This window comes from Elephantulus edwardii, unplaced genomic scaffold (assembly GCF_000299155.1).
Source record: "Elephantulus edwardii isolate Elephantulus edwardi_28Jun2011 unplaced genomic scaffold, EleEdw1.0 scaffold00068, whole genome shotgun sequence".
NCBI classification, from domain to species: Eukaryota; Metazoa; Chordata; class Mammalia; order Macroscelidea; family Macroscelididae; genus Elephantulus; species Elephantulus edwardii.
In genome coordinates this window covers 1447380-1467117 of record NW_006399818.1, presented here as the reverse complement: position 1 = coordinate 1467117, position 19738 = coordinate 1447380, and the positions used below count along the sequence as shown (strand labels likewise).

At 40.3% G+C, this 19738-nt stretch overlaps 1 protein-coding gene across 1 annotated transcript in view; it reads left to right on the top strand.

The window, feature by feature from the left end:
- Positions 1-19738, top strand: part of NTN4 (netrin 4) — a 174662-nt gene that overhangs the window by 104698 nt on the left and 50226 nt on the right. Inside the window, exons 4-5 of the mRNA XM_006888490.1 lie at positions 15416-15542; positions 18745-18933. Coding sequence (XP_006888552.1) covers positions 15416-15542; positions 18745-18933 — 316 coding nt within the window. The remainder of the gene's footprint in view (positions 1-15415; positions 15543-18744; positions 18934-19738) is intronic.

The following is a 19738-nucleotide window of genomic DNA, read 5'->3' as shown; positions in this document are numbered from 1 at the left end:
TTGCATTAGAGTGCCTAGAAGCCAAAGCTAAAGGAAGAAATCAAGAAATCAAGATCTGAACAGAAAATTTCAAAAGGCAGTTCGGGACGACAAAGCAAGATACTATAATGAAATGTGCAGTAAGCTGGAGTCAGAAAATCAAAAGGGCCAGACTCACTCATCATTTCTTAAGCTGAAAAACAAATTCAAGCCACAGGTGGTAATACTTAGTTTGGGTAGAATGTTGAATGATCCAGGAAGTATCAAAAGAAGATGGAAGGAGTACACAGAATCACTGTATCAGAAGGAATTGGCTGACACAGAGGAATTTCATGAAATAACTTATGAGCAAGAACCTATGGTGATGAAGGAGGAAGTTCAAGTTGCTATGAAGGAATTGGCAAAAAAACAAGGCTCCAGGAGTTGACAGCATACCAATTGATTTATTTCAACAAAAGATGCTGCCCTGGATGTGCTCACTAAGTTGTGCCAGGAAATCTGGAGGACAGCCAGCTGGCCAACTGACTGGAAGAGATCGATATTTGTTCCCATTCCAAAGAAAGGTGACTCAACAGAGTGTGGAAATTATCGAACAATATCATTGATATCATATGCAAGCAAGATTCTGCTGAAAATGATCCAAAACCGTTTGGAAAAATATGTCAACAGAGAACTGCCAGATGTGCAGGCTGGATTTAGAAGAGGTCGTGGTACTAGGGATAGTATAGTTAATGTTGGATGGATCTTGGCAGAAAGCAGAGAATACCAGAAGAATGTCTATCTGTGCTTCATTGACTATGCAAAGGCTTTTGACTGTGTGGCTCACAACAAGGTGTGGCTGACTCTGAGAAGAATGAGAATCCCAGAACATTTGATTGTACTAATGCGAAACCTACACTTGGACCAAGAGGCAGTCGTCAGAACAGAGCAGGGAGACACTGGATGGCTCAAAACCGAGAAAGGGGTCCATCAGGTATGTATTTTGTCTCCATACCTTTTCAATCTGTATGCAGAACAGATCATCCCAGATGTTGTGCTGTACAAGGAGGAGTGTGGCATCAAGATTAATGGAAGAGTCATCAACAACCTGTGTTATGCAGATGACACAACGCTGCTTGCTGAAACTGAGGAGGACCTGAAGGCTTGTTGCAGAAAGTCAAGGACTGCAGCCTTCAATATGGATTGAATCTCAATAGCAAGAAAACAAAGAACTCACCAGTGGACCAACTGGCAGCATCAGTATGGATGGTGAAGAGATTGAGATTGTTAACAGTTTTAGTTTACTTGGCTCCACAGTCAACATTCTTGGTAACAGCAGCCAGGAAATCAAGAGACGAATTGCATTGGGAGAGGCAGCTGTGAGCGACCTCTCAAGGGTACTGAAGAGCAATGACATCAGGCTGGAGACTAAGGTGCGCCTGATCCGGCCTATAGTCTTTGCAATTACGTGCTATGCAATGGAGAGTTGGACAGTGAATAAGGATGATAGAAAGAGAATTGATGTCTTTGAGCTGTCGTGCTGGAGAAGAATGTTGAATACACCATGGATTGCTAGGAGAATAAACAGGTTTACCTGGAGAGAGTGAAACCAGAATGCTCCTTGGAGTCAAGGATTCTGAAGCTTCGTCTGACATACTTTGGACATGTTGCAAGGAGGGACTGGTCCTTGGAGAGGGACATCATGCTTGGGAGAGTGGAAGGACAGCACAGGAGAGGAAGACCCTCGATGAGATGGATCGATTCTGTGAGTGGAGTGGTAGGAATGAGTGTGTTTGAGACAGTGAGGTTGGCACAGGATAGTACGGCGTTTAGGGCTCTTGTATATAGGTCATTATGAGTCGCAAGCGACTAGATGGTACATAACAACAACAATCCTGGCTAGACCCAAGAAGAGAGTGTTTTCTAACGGATGTTTAACCTGTAGGACAGAGGAGAACTGTTCTGCATAGTTTCCGAGGCTCTCGAGCTTTCCTGCAGTAAAGTGCCACCTCTTTTCTCCTGCAGGGTGGATTCAAATCACCACTCAGTTAGCAATAGTGCTTAACCACTCTCCTACCAAAGCTCCTTATAGAAACAATAGACTGTTTAACAGTGGGAGTATTTGAAAATATTTTTTTACTTGGTCTTGTATGTATGTGTATGTGTGTGTATTACAAAAAGTTGCCATTTCAGCCACTCTGAGTGTGCAGTTCGGTGGCATTAATCCTATTCGTCATGCTGTGCAAATGTCACCACTATCTGCTTCTAAACAATAATGCAGTCATTTGCTTTTTAAGTGAAGTTATTTTATTCATATTTTTAAAACTCAAAGGTGTTTCTGCAATGTGTTTTGTAGGCTTCTCTCTGTGGTTTTGCTTCTCTGTGTCCTAGAGCCATTTTTTTGTCTCTTCCTGTGGCTTGGAGTTTTCTTTTATGTTATGTTATGTTATGTTGTTATGTTATGTTATGTTATGTTATGTTATGTTATGTTATGTAATGTTATTTGTATTTTAGCTGGTTACCCAGTTTTCCACAAGTCAGCAGTATGGATCTGAAGATTTTACCTAGGTTCTTCTGAAGATAACCTCAGGAGCTCTGCTGGCGTAGTCGTAAGGAGCTGCACTGCCAACCCAAAGGCAGACAGTTCAAATCCACCAGCAGCTCTAAGAGAGAAAGATGCACAGCTCATCCCATGTGATTTACAGCCTCTGAAAACCCATTGGAGAGTTAGCTATGAGTTTATTCTGACTCAGTGTCACATAACAGCATTATAATCTCTACCATATCATGTTTAATAAGTATATTTAAAAACTCACTAGTGTAGAGTCAGAACAGAATCATAGCTAGCTTTCTAGTGGGTTTTGTTTGAGAACTGTCATTTTTGTAATTGTATTTTTCCCCCACTGGGTTATTTAAGACTATAACTTGTATAAAAGGAGATTGTCCACCTTTCTCCCAAGAAGCTGCTTGTAGGTCCCAACCACCAGAGAGGTGCAACCTTTGAATTAGCAGCATGACCTCCTACGGACTAGGCCACCAGAACTTCCTTTGAGATAGCAATAACTAATGGAGATTCTATTCAGAAAGAGTCGTTCTGTTGTTAGAGTTTATTTGCATTCCTGTTGTCATTTTCATTTGTGAATGTATTCAGTTGGGTGTCTGATAAGGAGAATTTGTAATTACTTCTCGTTGTTGGTAGTGGTGGTGGTAGTCAGGTCAACCTGGACTCATTGTGGCCTGTGAACAGCAGATCAGCACTTTGCCCTCTCCTGCGTCATCCTCATCTTCTCCGATATGCTCCAGCCCATCGATACAATCACTGTGTCAGCCCATCTCATTGTGGCACTCCTCTCTTTTGCTGACCTTTCAAATTCCTAGCATGATGTGGCCCGTCTGACAACATGCCCAAATTTTGTGAGACAAAGTTTCACCGTCCTTGCCTCTAAGGAGCACCCTGGTTGCACTTTCTCCAGGACAGAATGGGTTGTTCTTTTGGCAGTCCATGGGTTAGTCGGTACACTTTGCCAACACCACTTGTTGGTAGGCACCGTTGAGTCCTGTATGACTCGTAGAGACCCAATGAACAACAGAGCTGAACCCTGTCCGATCCTGAGCCTTCCCTATTATCACACACACACTTGTGCCCATTGCTGTAGACACGGTGTAGATCCATCTCACTGAAAGTCTTCTGCTGGCCTTCACCTTTTCCACTCTCTTCTGCTAACCTTCTAACTTTCCAAGTATCATGTAGTGACCCATAAATGCCCCAGGAGGTATCAAAATCTTCAATGCACAAAGATTTTTACACTAACCAAGAATTGAAAAGTACTTTGTATACTTATATGCTCTGAACTTATTTGTAAAAGGTTTAGGAAATCGAATTTGTCTTTCTTTAATCAGCTATCTCAAAGTTTTAGATATCTACCAGAGGGAATAGACTATAGTTATTGAATATAATATTCATGAAATGGCTTTCCTTTAATCTGAACCAGTATTTGTACTGAAGAACTCTTAAAGGACAAATTGGTAGAGATACATAGCCTCCTTAATATCCTAGAGTTTAAGAACTGCACACTTTAGGAGTTAAGATGAGAACCCTGGAGTTAAGTTATCAGAGAGCAAACAGCTCCCACTTATTGGCTTGTGATCTTAGATAAATTATTTAACTCATTGAGCCTCAGTTTCTTCATTTAAAGTGAAAATAAGAATTATCCCTATCTTCAGAGTTTTTGAGTAAATTGAATGTGTTGATATTTACAAAATGCCTAGAATAGTCTCTGGTACTAGTCAACACCGCTCACTAGTCTCTACTACTACTGTTGTAATTCTGTTCTGATCTATAGGACGTTCACTGACTTATATTCAGAAGTAGATTCTGGGCTTTTCTTCCTATCTTGTCTTACTCTGGAAGGTCAATTGAAACCCACCCACCATTTGTGATCCTGCTGCTACTTGAAATACTGATGGCATCACTCCCAGCATCGTAGCAACAAGCAGTCCCTTCATTACAAATGAGTTTGATTCCTAAAACTGTTTTAAGTCAAGTTTATACCTGACTCAGAACAAACGGGGATAGTCTATATCTAATGCCAGTCCAATGCTAGTGTTAAAATAGAAATTATACCCTTCTATTTGTGGGAGAAAGGTGGGCATCCTCTTCCCATGCCATTTACTGCCTCTGAAAACCCGGTGGAGGGTCAGCTATGGATCATTTCCAACTTGACAGTATTCAATAACAGCAACCACCTCTCTATTTATTAATAAATAAATACACACATACATGCATAAATAAAACAATGATTTAGTAATGCAATGTTTTGAGGGAAGCCCTTGGGGAGTTTCACTGCTAACCCAAAGTTCATATCTCTGTGGCAGTCCTAATCTACCTATGGCTTCAAGGGATAAAGATGAGTAATTTTCTCCTGTGCACTCCACAGCCTCAGAAACCCAAAGAAGAGACAGCTAAGAGTCAATTCTGACTCCACAGCAATGGGTTTGAGGTTTTCTAAATAATGGTTTGGTGCCCTTTGCAAAGTAGCATCCATTTGTAATAAAAACCCAATTATATGTAACTTTAATTTTTAATAAAATGGGCTTCACAGTGTTGGCTTAAACTATGGTTTATACGAAGTCAGGTGTTTGTAAATCAGGGACTCTCTGTACAACATCAAGAAGACAAAGATTCTCTTCACTGGGACAACTGGCAGCACCATGATGGCTGGAGAAGAGATAGAGGTTGTTGACAGTTACAACTTGCTCAGCTCCACAATCAACACTCTTGGCATCAGCATTCAGGAAATCAAAAGACAAATTGCATTGAGAAAATCTGCTGTGAGGGACCTCTCCAGAGTACTGAGAAGCAACAATGTCAGTCTAGAGACTAAGGTGTGCCTCATCCAGGCCATGGTCTTTGCCATTACTTGCTATGCATCAGAGAGCTGGACAATGACTAAAGATGCCAGAAGAATTGATGCCTTTGAGTTGTGATTTTGGAGAGAGTCATGGACTGCCAAGAAAACAAATAGGTCTGTCTTGGAGAGGGTGAAACCAAGTATCTCCTTGGAGGCTAGGATTTTGAAACTCCGTCTCATATACTTTTGGAATGTGGCCAGGAGGGACTGATCCTTGGAGAAGGATATCATGCTCAAAAGGGTGGAGGGACAGCACAGGAGAGGATGACCCCGGATGAGATGGATTGATACAATGACTAGGGCAATGGGGTACATGTGTCAAATCCTGGCTCAAGACAGAGCAGGCTTCAGAGTTACTGTACATAGGATCATGATGAGTCATACATAGGTGACTCAAAGGCCTATAACAACAACAACAACAACCTGTACAACACACTGCCAATTAGGTAATAAGTAGAAGACAGAAAAAGAACTAAAGATTCTTAATAAATGTATTCAGCTGTGGCTAAAAAATGCTCAGTGTTCCATGGTTGCCCAAAAAGAATGAGCCAACCAGCTTTAGAGGAACTAGAACATGTAACAAGAATGTAACACGTAGTAAAGATGGTGAGACTTCTGGTCACTTACTTTGGACATGCCATCAGAAAAATCAATAACTTGAGAAGAGCATCATGTTGGTAAAGTAGAAGGAGGGCCAAAGAAAATAAGGGAAATTCTCAGTGGCTAAATTGACATAATTGCTGCAACAATGGAGTCAAACATGTCAACAGTCATCATTCTGATGTAAGGTTCCCAGGAGTCAGAGCCAACTCAACAGCAATTAACAACTGTTCTGTCTTAATTATTGTTATTCTCATTATCCTCCATGATGGGCTCACCCCTTGGATTTACAGATGACCCCTATGTATAAGAACCTATTACCAACATGCCCAGGTGTGAACCAGTATACCACTTGAAAGAAACACTCAGGACAGAGCCGAATGCTTTTTGATCTCATCTACCCAAATACTGTCAAGTGACAATGAGTTGAAAGTATCCTGTTTCACCTTCAAATGCCCAATTACTACCCTGACCTTCAAGATGGCTAGTTTTCAAAATGAAACTAAGCTCAAGAACTCGTGTTCTAAGTGCACCATTAAATAAATGTTGACAGAATGTAAAAGTCAACAGATATTTATTTATTGGACAACTATCATCTTCCAAGGGAGCTCTGGTGACCTAGTGGTAAGGAGTTGTGCTGCCAGTCCGAAGGCATGTGGTTCGAACCCACCAGCTGCCCCACAGGAGAAAAATGGGAAATCTCCTCCAGTGCCATTTACTGCCTGTGAAAAGCCACTGGAGGAACAGCTATGGATCAGTTCTCACTCGACAATACAAAACAACATCATCATATTCCAACTGTCAGAATTTAAAGATATTTAAACCACATTTCTCCTCCTCTGTAAGCATTTATAATTTAGTGGCAAGAGACAGGTAATTGCAGGGTTACCATATATCAGGCTAAATATAAATACTCCGTTTTCTTATAGAGTACGCACTAGATCCGCGTATATTTATTCCCAAGTCTGTCAGCCAGAACAGGTTCTTGACAAAATCGTGAGGTAGGTACAGTCCTTTCCCTCTAACCTTAAAATAATCCCTTTCCTCACTCTAGGAAGTCCCTTCTTTTTCAAGGCAACACTGCTGAGCCCAGTTCTAAGATTGGCATCACATGGTTGTAATCCTCATTGAAATATTTGTTGCAAATATTTTAAGGATTTGCATCTTTTAAAAACAAGTACTTTCTTAATAGGAAGTTCCTGAATATAAAATATCATTCAAAAACTAAAGGAATGAGTCTCTACAAAAATAATTTCAGGCAACAAGCTAGCTAGAAAGAGAAAAGTCTCTGAGTCCTAGCCAGCTTTCCTTAGTTTGGTGTCTGCCCTATCTTTATCTTATTTTAATGTCCATGGTCACTTAGAAAAGTTGTTGTGTCTAGAATTCTAGAAAAGACCAAAAAAAAAAATATTGTATACTTATTCAATTGATGATGGATGTTCTTTGTATTCTTATTTTTGGGAAAGGCTTTGAAACAAATACTGAGCCTTCAATCTCTCTTCTCCCCTTCCAGCAGGATGCATCAAGCCACATTTTCCAGGAAACTCAATTGTTTTTGTCATATTCATCATAGAACTCCCACTTCTTCTGTTAAATTTAAAAAGAAATCTTTTTAATAGGAAAAAAAAGCCCATTTTACTCTTTATTGAAAGGACACATTTTCCTCACAGTGCTTTTTGTTCAAAGGTTGTTTTGCAGCATCATTTTATTTGTCCTGCAATAAGAAGGAGCAAGTTCTAACAGGCTGGCCTGTTAGTAGAATTTATCTTTTTCCCAGCATAAGAAGTTGATTCTTTTAGAAGTTAATCCTTTTCTTTAAAAGGGAAATACTCTCTCTTTAGAAATTAATCAATTTTAGCCTTCATATTTTGTCTTAAATTGCTGCATAGCATTGTTCTATTTTCTAAATCATTTGTCATAGGTAATGGGTAGTATAGAAATTACTGCACCTGCCTTTAACATGGGCAGTTTTCTTTGGTTCATAGATTTGGCATTGTTTGTATCCTCTCATAATTTTTCAATGTTCCAATGATAATATGTGAGAATATCCATTTTTTTAAAGTTATATCTCACATCAACGCTCAGAAGGATGGAGGACAGCACAGGACGGGAACACCCTGGATGAGATGGATTGATACAGTAACTGGGGGCTGAGGGGTTGGTGTATCAAAGTCAGTGAGACTAGCTCAGGACAGGGCAGGATTCAGAGCTGCTGTACACAGGTTGCTACAGTTCACAGGTGACTTGATAGCACATAACAACAACATCCAGTGCTCAGAAGAAACGGTCTGACGATCTGCTACTATAAAGATTATAGAATAGAAGCCCTGTGGGTCAGAATTAACTCAGTGGTACATAACAGCAGCAACAAAGTTCCAAATATAAAGTAAAAGAAATAATATTTAATTTTCCATATCTAAGCATCCTATTCTAGGAATTCTTCCAAGTATTAGTTTGTAGAAGTCCCTTCTAACTAAGATAAGTATACTAAAAATGACTAGCAAGTTGCTTAATGTTAGTAACCAGTAAACTCAGTTAGATACAGGTAAGAAAACTTCTGATAACAACAGAGAAAAGGCTGTGTAGTATAAAAGAGGAGCTAATAAAAATGCTAAGGTTACTAGGAGTTAAAATTTTGTTGTTGATCTAAACTCATTTTCCAGTTAGTAACCAGAGTAGAAGACTCCAATCATCTTTAACTACAGTTCAAGTATATAATCCCATTTTCCTGTCCTTATCTGGTTTATGTTTGTGTACCAAACAAGAGCTCTGTTTAACATATTACTAAAGATTCTTTTTTCTGTTCCCACCCCTACCCCCAATGGAGACCTAGTTTTACTTGCACATTTTTCACAAGCATCAAATAGTGGGTGATCTTTCAAGCTTGAACAGCAACAGTTGTATCGCTGAGGAAGGATTTCTTGTTTCAAATGGTCTGGGTAATGATTTACAGCTATTTTTGGTAATTCTGAAAATGACAGTCCCTTGAATTTTTCTCTGTGCAGAAAAATTTGCTGGGCTGGCATCTTTCAGACCCTGGGAGGTTCATCTGAATCCTCAGCATGTGGAAACAAGGAAATGCTCCGAAATCCTTCCTCGAGAGGGAACTGACCTGTCCACATTACCTTGTGATACATGTGAATGTTTGATGAGGTTACCCTAAATGTCTTTGGCCTCCTGAGGCCTGGAATTTATGGACCAGGACTAAACTATCAGTGGGGTGAGATTACATATAGGCCTTGGGCACTCCAAGACCAAATCTGGACAGATTGAGTCTATAAATAATAGTAGGTGAATTCCTCTAATGAAAACAAATAATATTTTGCAGCATCTTTCTTTATATAGGATGTGCTATATAAATAAATGGTTGTTTCAAATTAGAAATAATGCAAAAATAGCCAACAATCCTTTATAATTCTGATTATTAGAAAATACATCTGGATGTCACTGACTATTGAAATGTATAAACTGAGGTTTTGAAAAAATGATTAAAAAGAAGGGAGGAAAGAAAGGAAATTTATTTATTTATTTATTTATTTATTTATTTTTCTAATGTGTGTACCATCAAATCAGATCTGAACAGGAGGAAATTGTCCCTCTTTCTTCAGCAGAGCATCTGGTGGATTTGAACCTCACATCTCTGGGATTGCAGTGCAGCTTCTTGCCACTAGGCCACCAGAGCTCACCAAGAAAGGAAATTTTTAAAAGAAATTATGTCAAATTGATCTTGCTTGAAGGCAGAAAATGTCATAAAGAACTTTACTTGTGCTTTATTGCCTATGCAAAGACATTCAACTGTGTGGACTACAACAAATTAAAGAGGATACTGAGAAGACTTGAGAATTCCAGAATCTAGAATTGTGTTCATGAGGAAACTGTTCTTGGACCAAGACATAGTCATTTAAATTGAGCAAAGAGATAAGTGTTTTAAAATCAGGGAAAGTGCCTGGGTTACTTAAAATCAAGAAAAGGTATACATCAGTGTTCTTTTCTCTTACCAAACCTATACAAGCTGGGTGCTGAGCAAAGCATCCAAAAGGTGAGGCTGCATGACGAAGAGTGTGGCATCAGGACTAGAGGCTTGCTCAGTCATTACCTTTGGTCAGAATCAGAATAATGACCTTCCAGTGGGTTTTCAGAGGCTGTAAGTCACAAGGGAAGAGGGACATCTGGTGGATTTGAACCACATGCCGTTGTGTTGACAGCACAGCTCCTAAGCTACAAGGCCACAAGAGCTAAGGATTGGAGGATTCATCAACAGATTTCAATAGCCAGATGGCACAATTGCTTTCTCAAAGCTAGGAAGATTTGCAACACTTAAGATCAAAGACTACAGCTTTCAATACAGATTAGGGTTGCAGAGTGGAGTATACTTGGGGTGGGAGTGGGGAGGTGAGGGGGTACCAATGAAGGAGTTTTGCTTTTGCTTTTCAAGGAGAGGAGCGAAATGGGGGTGGGGGTGGGGGTGAGTGGGTGGAGAGAAAAGTGCAACAATGAATGAATGGAATTCCAAAATCTCTGTAGATGTTCATTGAAATTAATAATAATTTTAAAAAATGTAATATAAAAAAAAGAAAACAAAAATCCTCACAACTTGTCCAATAGGCAACATCATGATAGATGGAGAGAAGATTGAAGTTGCCAGGGATTTCATTTCATTTGGGTCCACAATCCACCTCAATGGATATGTTGTTGTTGTTGTTGTTGTTGTTGTTGTTGTTATGTGCTGTTGAGTCGCCTGCGACTCATAGCGACCCTCAATGAATATAGCAGTTCAGAAATCAAAAGGCATGTTGTGGTTGTTGTTGTTGTTCTTATGTGCCGGCGAGTTGACTGTGACTAAATCCTAAGCACAATAGCTCTGAACCGTGCTTTACCCTGAGCCAGTCCCACTCTCTCTGACACATATGCCCCCATTTTCCCAGTTCCTGTGTCCATCCATCTCATCCAGGGTCTTCCTCTCCTGTGCTGACCCTTCCATCCTTCTAAACATGATGTCCTTCTCCAAGGACTATTCCCTCCTGACAACTTTTGTTGTTGTTGTTATGTGCCGTCGAGTCATTTGCGACTCATAGCGACCCTATGCACAACAGCCCTAAACACTGCTCTATCCTGCGCGCCAACCGCACCGCCTCCGACACACCCATCCCAATTACCCCAGTCACTGAATCAATCTACCTCATAGAGGGCCTTCCCCTCCTGGCTGTCCCTCCACTCTCCCAAATGTGATGTCCCTCTCCAAGGACTGGTCCCTCCTTGCAACATGTCCAAAGTATGTCAGACGAAACCTCAGTATCCTTGCCTCCAAGGAACAGCCTCATTTAACTCTCTCCAGGATGAATCTGTTTGTTTTCTTGGCAGTCCATGGTACATTCAATTCTCTTCTCCAGCACCACAGCTCAAAGGCATCAATTCTCCTTCTGTCTTCCCTAGTCATTGTCCAACTCTCTGATGCATAACAAGCGATTGCAAAGACTATGGCCTGTATCAGGTGCACCTTAGTCTCCAGAGAGACACCGTTGCTCCTGAGTACTTTAGAGAGGTCCCTAACAGCAGACTTTCCCATCGTGATACGCTTTTTGATTTCCTGACTGCTGGTGCCAAGAGTGTTGACCATGGAGCCAAGCAAACTGAAGCTGTGAACAATCTCAATCTCTTTGCCATCCATCCTGACGCTGCCAATTGGTCCAACAGTGAGAATCTTTGTCTTCTTGACATTAAGCCTCAGTCCATACTGAAGGCTGCAGTCCTTGACCCTCCGCAGCAAGTGCATGAGGTCCTCCTCAGTTTCAGCAAGCAGGGTTGTGTCATCTGCATAACGCAGATTGTTAATAGATCTTCCACCAATCCTGATGCCACAATTCTCCTCATAGAGCCCAGCCTCCCGGATAATCTGCTCTGCATACATACCCAAAGTATATTAGACGAGATTCAAAATCCTTGCCTCCAAAGGAGAAACCGAGTTTCACCTTCTCCAGCACAGGCTTGTTTGTTTTGTTCTCCATAGTATGTTCATAGTCCGTAGTACGTTCGGTACTCTTCTCCAGCACCAAAACTCAAACATATTGGTTCTTCTTCTGTCACTCATAGTCACTGTCCTGCTCTCTAATGCACAGCAAATACTTGTGAAGACAATGGCCTTAGTCTCTAGACTGAAATCATTGCTCATTAGCACTTTGGAGGGGTCCCTGACAGCAGACTTTCCTTATGGAATTCATTTTTTAATTTCCTGACTGCTGCTTCCAAAAATGTTGTTTGTGGATCCAAAAACCAGAAATTGTTAGCAATCTCAGTCTCTTCTCTTCCTATCATGATGCTCCCAATTGACCCAGTGGGGAGAATCTTAGGTGGTTTGTTTTGTTTGTGGGTTTTGGGGTTTTTTTATGTTGAGCTTCAATCCATATTAAAGACTGCATTCCTTGACCTTATGTAGCAAATACTTCAGGTCTTCCTCAGTTTTGGCAATTCTGCTGCCAAGGACCTCTTAAAAGTGCAAAGGAGCAAAGCTGTTACTTTCAAGACTAAAACCTAAGCCATAATATTTTCTTTTGTTTCATATGCATGTGAAAGTGGGACAGTGAGTAATGAATACTTAAGAATATTTCTTTCTTTGGAAAAAAGGAATACATGTCTTTGCATTATGATACTGACAAATATCTGCCAATAAAAGAAAAAATATAAATGTATCTTGAAAAAAAGTACAGCCAGAGTTCTCCTTAGAAGCAAAAATGGGGATGCATCATCTCATATCCTTTGAGCAGGTTAAGCTCCATCTGACATACTTTGGGCATGTGGCCAGAGAGACCAGTCCTTGGAGAAGGACATCATGCTTCGAAGGGTGGAGGGACAGTGCAGGAGAGGAAGACCCCGGATGAGATGGATTGATACAGTAACTGGGGCAATGGGAGTTGGTGTGTCGGAATCAGTGAGACTGGAGTAGGACAGGGAAGGGTTCAGAGCAGCTGTATATAGGGTCACTATGGGCCACAGGCACCTCAACTGCACATAACAACTACAACATATTATATGGGTTGGGTTTTATTTAAGTCTCTTGTTAAGATTCAACAAGATCTCATGGAGGGCCTTTGTATTTAAAAGTCAGTTATTTTGTTTTAGAGGAACATTCTTCTAAGTGGTACAGCACTCTTCTGTCAATTCACTGTACTGAGGCAACCTGAGGTTGCTGTGATGCTGAACTTTGTGCCATTAGGATGTCAAATACCATAACGGTTACCCATGGTGGGCAACGTTTGTTGGAGCTCCAAGTTTAAGACAGGTTTGGAAGCAGGAGTGGCATCCACTTCCTAACCAGCATGCCTCTGGAAACTCTATGAACTTTGAGAAGCGATGCTAGTCATAGAAAGGCTTCCGGTCTTTTATTCTTAGGGTCGCTATGTGTCATGCTCAACTTGATGGAAACCAAAACAATATCACACTTCTCAGAGAAAGACTGAGTCTAAGGAAGGTCAATGAAAGGAAAGAAGGCCCGCAACAAGATGGATTGACATGGTGATTGCAACAGTGGGTTTGAGCATAGCAGAGACTGTGAGGCTGGTGCAACAGCAGGCAGAATTTTGTTCTGTGGTACGAAGTGTCACTAAGAGTTGAAGTCAACTCAGTGGCCCATAACAATAATGATGCATTCCTGCCCCTCCTCAGAAATCCTCACTGCCATTGTTGCTGTTGATTACGGTCGAATTGGAACCGACTCATACCTGATCCTCTGGCAGGTTTTCAGAAACCGTTTTATACTAACAGTAAAGCAAGTTATGCCTAAGAGAATGACTCATCTGTGTAGATAGTCATTAAATACATGTTGATTTATTGTTTGCCATCAAGTCAGTTTCAGTTCATAGGAATGCTTTAACCACAGTACCATCAGAGCTGCTTAAAGCTCTCATTCTGTGCACTGACCAGGAATTGAATCAGACCCCCTCATGTGGCAAATGAGAATTCTACCACCAAACTACCCACTCAGTGGCTCGGACTCTAGAGACACTATATGATCAAGTAAAATTGCTTCCTAGGGTTTTAGAAGCTGTAATCTCTATGGGAGCTGATTGCCAGATCTTTTCTCCCAAGGAGTCACTGGTGGATTTGAACTGAAGACCTTTCTGTTAACAGCAGAGTACTTCCTCATTTGAGCCACCAAACCAAAAACCTCATTGTTGTCAAGTTGTTGCCATCTTACAGTAAAGTATATGCTAGGTAGAATCCCCCTGGGTTTCCAAGACTGTTAACCTCGATGGAAGCAGACTACATCTCTCTCCTATGGAATGACTGATGGATTCAAATCGCTGACATTTCTGTTAGCAGCCTAGAATGTAACCACTGTACCACCAGGGCTCCTTTCTTTGTTGGCTAGTTAATATACGCTGTTACAGTTATACTGAGTTACATTTAACACTATTTCTCAGGAAAAATAGAGACTCAGATCCATTTATGAGCCTCATTCCAAGCTCCTTTGCAAAACTTTAATTTCTACAGTCATGCTATCCTTTGCCAATAAATGCATCTTGGTTCTGGAATTCATGGGAATGCTTAGTTATTAGGAGGTATAACAGATTAATTTGAATATTAATTTTTAGAAATTATCAATTAAGTTATATAAGAAATATTTAAATTATCTTAAGCTTCTCAGATCAATAAGAATTCTACTAATATTTACTCCTAATAGAAATATTATTTTAATAACCTTCCATATATTCTGAACTATAATGTCAAAAGAAAATGCCTAATCAATATGACAGAATTAAAAGCCTTAAAAATATACATATCTTAAACCTTCAATTTTACTTCTAGCAAATACATGTATTCTAGAGAAACAGAAATAGACACAAATACTGAACTACCAGGATGCTCACATAACCCTTAAGCTAATATGTAATATATTTAAAAAGCCTAAATAACCAAAAATAGATGATTAATAATATAAATTATACACAATACAAGAGAGCCATTAAGATGTGTGTTCTACAGGAATACACCAGGAGAAGGAAAAATATCCACAACATATTATATAAAAAGGAAATTATAAAAATAACTATATTTTTAAAATATTGTAAATATGTACCCCATATGTTGGTAAACATGTTACTTTGTGATTAGATTACAGATTTTTAAATTTTCTATTTTGAAAATATATTACTATTAAAAAGAAAAAGTTTAAAGATCTTAAACATTTAAGTAAGTGCCTAGCTCGTACTTCAGTAATTTTTTTTTGTTAGAGTTTTATTTCTTGTAGCCAAGGAAATATATTATTTAATCTTTTGAATCAATTATGTGAAAAATTAAGAAAGAATCACTCATGTTGATTGGTAATTTCATCAGAAAAGTAGATGAATATTGTCTTATGGCTCAAGTCAACCAGTGATAGGAGATTGTAGGAAGAACTTTCTTCGCCAGCATCATTTGTGCTCATAGCTCTTAATGATTTTTCTTTGTAGGTCCATGGGAAGTGTATGTGTAAGCACAACACAGCCGGCACCCACTGTCAGCGCTGTGCACCATTATACAATGACCGCCCCTGGGAGGCAGCTGATGGCAAAACCGGGGCTCCCAAAGAGTGCAGAAGTAAGTAACATCCCAGAGAACTCAGAAGCTTTCTTTCGAAAAGTCAATTTAATCTGTAGACATTTTGTTGTCTCTAGAAACACAATAGAAAGTTGTGGGTGAAAGACAACTGTAACCTACACCAGCATGGTTCAGATCACTGCCCACTATGACTTCAGACTGTTTACAAGGTTGCCAATCTAACTATTTTGCCAAGAATGTGGTGCCTGTTTGCTTGGATACTTTGTGGATATGAGCACCCTTCTTAAGAACTTGGCATAATAAAAACATGACTAGACACAGAGCAACTCAAGGTTACATCCTCAGAGCTCAGATAGTGAATTATAATAGTGGAAACAGCTCTCCTTAATTTGCTTCTCAAAACAACGCCAGAAAGGAACCAATCTTAATCCTATGCAGAAAGCAGGTAATAATTGAAGCTCAGTAAATGAAGTGCCTTGCCAATGTTAGTAGATCACAGGGTCAGGACTTGATCCCAGCTCTTCAGACTCCAGATCAGGTGCTTTCCCCTCACTACCTTCAAGTCTTTCTTTTCATGAAGGGGACTTGAAATGACAAAACATATTTGAAATCAGTCAGTAATGAGACTGCAATGTCAAGACTTATTCTGAGATCAAGATTGGCATTTAGATGGGAAAGTGGAAAAATATGAGAACATGAGTTATTTTTCTCCTGCAGTTCAAAATATTCCAAGAAATACACATTCCTATAACAATGTTTACCCTTACATGTCTTTATTTTACAACGATTTAAAGGCAAATATTATGGGTTAGAATTTCTTGGATGGTACAAATGGAAAACACGCTTGCCTGCTAACTGAAAGATTTGAGTCCATTCAGAGGTGCATCAGAAGAGAGGCCTGGCTATGTACCACTGAAAAATCAATTTTATGAAATCCTAGGGTACACAGTTCTACTCTCTCTCTCTCTCACACACACACACACACACACACACACACACACACACACACACATGGGTTTACCATGAGTCAGAATCAATCTGAGACAACTGGCTTTTTCTTGTGATTACTGTCGTGGGAAGTCTCTTCCCATACATAATTTGGAATTGGAACTGATTTATTTTTGCTTCTAGGAAATGTAAAGGATTTCCTCTAAGCATAAATCTTAAATTATCTTATAATTTGTTTTTCAAAGATTATAAATCTGGTCAAAATATCATAACATGTCAAGGAAACAATGGAAAAAAACAGTAGTACAAATATTTTCACATACAGTTGACCTTCATGAACAACTCTGAATTCTTAATCTAAATCACTCATCAAGAGAATCTAAAGAATTCCTCCTAAATTCCTAGAGTGCCATTCTGGCTCTTTCCACAGAAACCAACTGCATATCTAAATTCATATAGAGCACTGAAACTTGTCATTAGATGCTCTTAACTGATCATCTCAGAAATGCCTTTGGAAAAAAATCACTACAGGAGAGAATCAATAGTAATAGTGGTGGTGGTTTTCTTTTAAAAATTTGAGTCTTGTATAGGAGATTACTTCAAAAATATAATGATGCAAAAAGAAATATAATGATGCCTGATAAATCCTTCATAAAAGACAAATCCATTTCTCCCAGGTTATTAACCCGGGTAAGCTGGCTCATTGGTGCATATGAATTCAGGCCTGTATCTGCAACATGAATTGTCACTTTCAAATAATACCAGACTAGATCAGATGATGACAATGGTGACACTGACAGGAAGTAGCAAGAATGGAAATGACTGGAAGTGTTTCCATCAAAAGAGGGGCGGGGAACCCTGCTAAAACCACTGACCACCCTGATATCTCTCTAAAATAAATGTCAGCTCCAGGTCCTAAGTAACTATAATTTCTCTGACTACCTAGACAAATCTACATTTTATTGAACTAAATTTCAGGTATATCCTAATGTGAATGTAGATATAGATATAGAAATAAATGAGTTATCCACCAGCTGCTCAACAGGACAAGAATGGCAAATCTCCTCCCGTGCAATTAACCCGTCCCTGAAAACAGGCTGCAGAGTCAGATATGAGTCAGTTCTGACTCAACAGCAGACAAAACCAACAATCTATAAAGAAGAGAGCTCTGGCTGTCTAGTGATAAGGAACTGTGTTGTCAGCCCAGAGGAATGCAATTCAAATCCACCAGCTGCTCCACTGGAGAAGGATGGGTGATTTATAAACTCCTGTGCCTTTACAACCGCTGAAAACCCACTGAAGGGTCAGGTATGAGTAAACAGCACATAACAACATTATCTAGAAAGAAAAACAGTCAGCATCCAGAGAAACTTGAAATAAGTAGTAATTTTTTGACAGCAAAAGGAAACAGGTTAACTGGGATCATAGAGGTTAGAGTTCTCATTTTATTTCTTATATAATTTTGTCTCCTGCATGGTGAAAATTGTTGTTGTTGTTATGTGCCGTTGAGTCACTTGCGACTCATAGCGACCCTATATGTACAACATCCCTAAACTGTGCTCTGTCCTGTGCCAATCGCACTGTCTCTGGACCCACCCCAATTACCCCAGTCACTGAATCAATCCACCTCCTAGAGGGCCTTCCCCTCCTGGCTGTCCCTCCACCCTACCAAGCATGATGTCCCTCTCTAAGAACCGGTCCCTCCTTACAGTGTGTCCAAAGTATGTTAGACAGAGCCTCAGAATCCTTGCCTCCAAGGAGCTGCCCAGTTTGATCCTTTCCAGGATGAATCTGTTTGTTTTCCTAGCAGTCCATGGTACCCTCAGTACTCTTCTCCAGCACCACAGCTCAAAGGCATCAATTCTCCTTCTATCCTTACTCATTGTTGAACTCTCTGATGCATAACAAGTGATAGCAAAGACCATGGCCTGTATCAGATGCACCTTAGTCTCCAGAGAGACAAAAAAAAAATAATTAAAAAAAGATCAGTCATCATAAAAAAGATCAATTGTCATGGATTCATAATCAACTCAACTGACCCTCAGTTGGGTTGCCAAAAACAGTAAGTCACACATGAGGAGACTGACCATTTTTCAGAGCCTCCGGTGAATTTGAATCACAGAGAGGCGAGGTCTTTGGATTAGCTGCTCCACTCCCTATGGATTAGGACACAGGTGCTCCCTTACTTCAGAATAATACAAATTATCAGCCAGTCGGCATGTTTTTGACTGTCGAGGTGTTTGAGCATCCTAACATTTTATTTTGTCTCCCCTCCATGGTTCTCTTTCCGCAGCCTGCAAGTGCAACGGCCATGCTGCTACCTGTCACTTTGACATGAACGTGTGGGAGGCCTCAGGCAACCGTAGCGGGGGTGTCTGCAATGACTGTCAGCACAACACGGAGGGCCAGCACTGCCAGCGGTGTAAGCCAGGTTTCTACCGAGACCTCCGGAGACCCTTCTCTGCGCCTGATGCCTGCAAGTGTAAGTGCCCTCATAGCACCCGGAAAGAAATGATTTGTGTAAGAGGTGACTCTTTCCGGCCTTCCTTCTGCTGGCCCACTGAGAGGTTAAGAAATTCTCAGCTAGGGTGGTGACTCTGGGGCCAGTTGGTCAAGCAGCAGTGGCGGCAGCAGGCTACTGTGGAGCAGCCATGAGGGCAGGGCCCAGTCACCGACATGCTGTGTTGATGCCAGTCTGCCATGCTAGCCTGTCTACAAGGGCCAGGTGACCTGTCCTTTCAGCTTCTTTCTCACACGCAGATAAACACTGGACTTCAGAAAGGTAAATTAATCTTGGTTCCAGAGAAGGATGGTATTCCTGGTTTTATTTTGACATCTGGTCTAGCCAAAGAAACACTGCCATATACCTTCACCTTGAACTTTGATACCTCCAAAGCTTTCTTCAACAGAGATAGCAGGAAAGCTATGAAGACTACAGTGTGAGATATCTTACTGATTAAAGAGATCCTCTTAAATAATGGGGAGGCGGGATCCTGAGATAATATATGCGCAGGGAGTTCTGGTAGCATTGTCTGTAGCAAGTTAATCCAAAGGCCGTGCCCCAGTGGTGGCTGAAACCCACCAGCAGTTCCAAGGAAGAAAGAGAAACAATCTCCTCTCATACTATTTCCATAATCAGAAAACCTGCTGGAGGGTCAGCTATGAGTAGGTTCCAACCTGATGGTGTTAAGTGAGAGAAACATAAATGAAGTTTTTCCTTGGTAAGGGGAGAGAATTTTCAATCTGTCAGGTGAGAACAGTACAATATTCTTAAAACAAATCTCTCA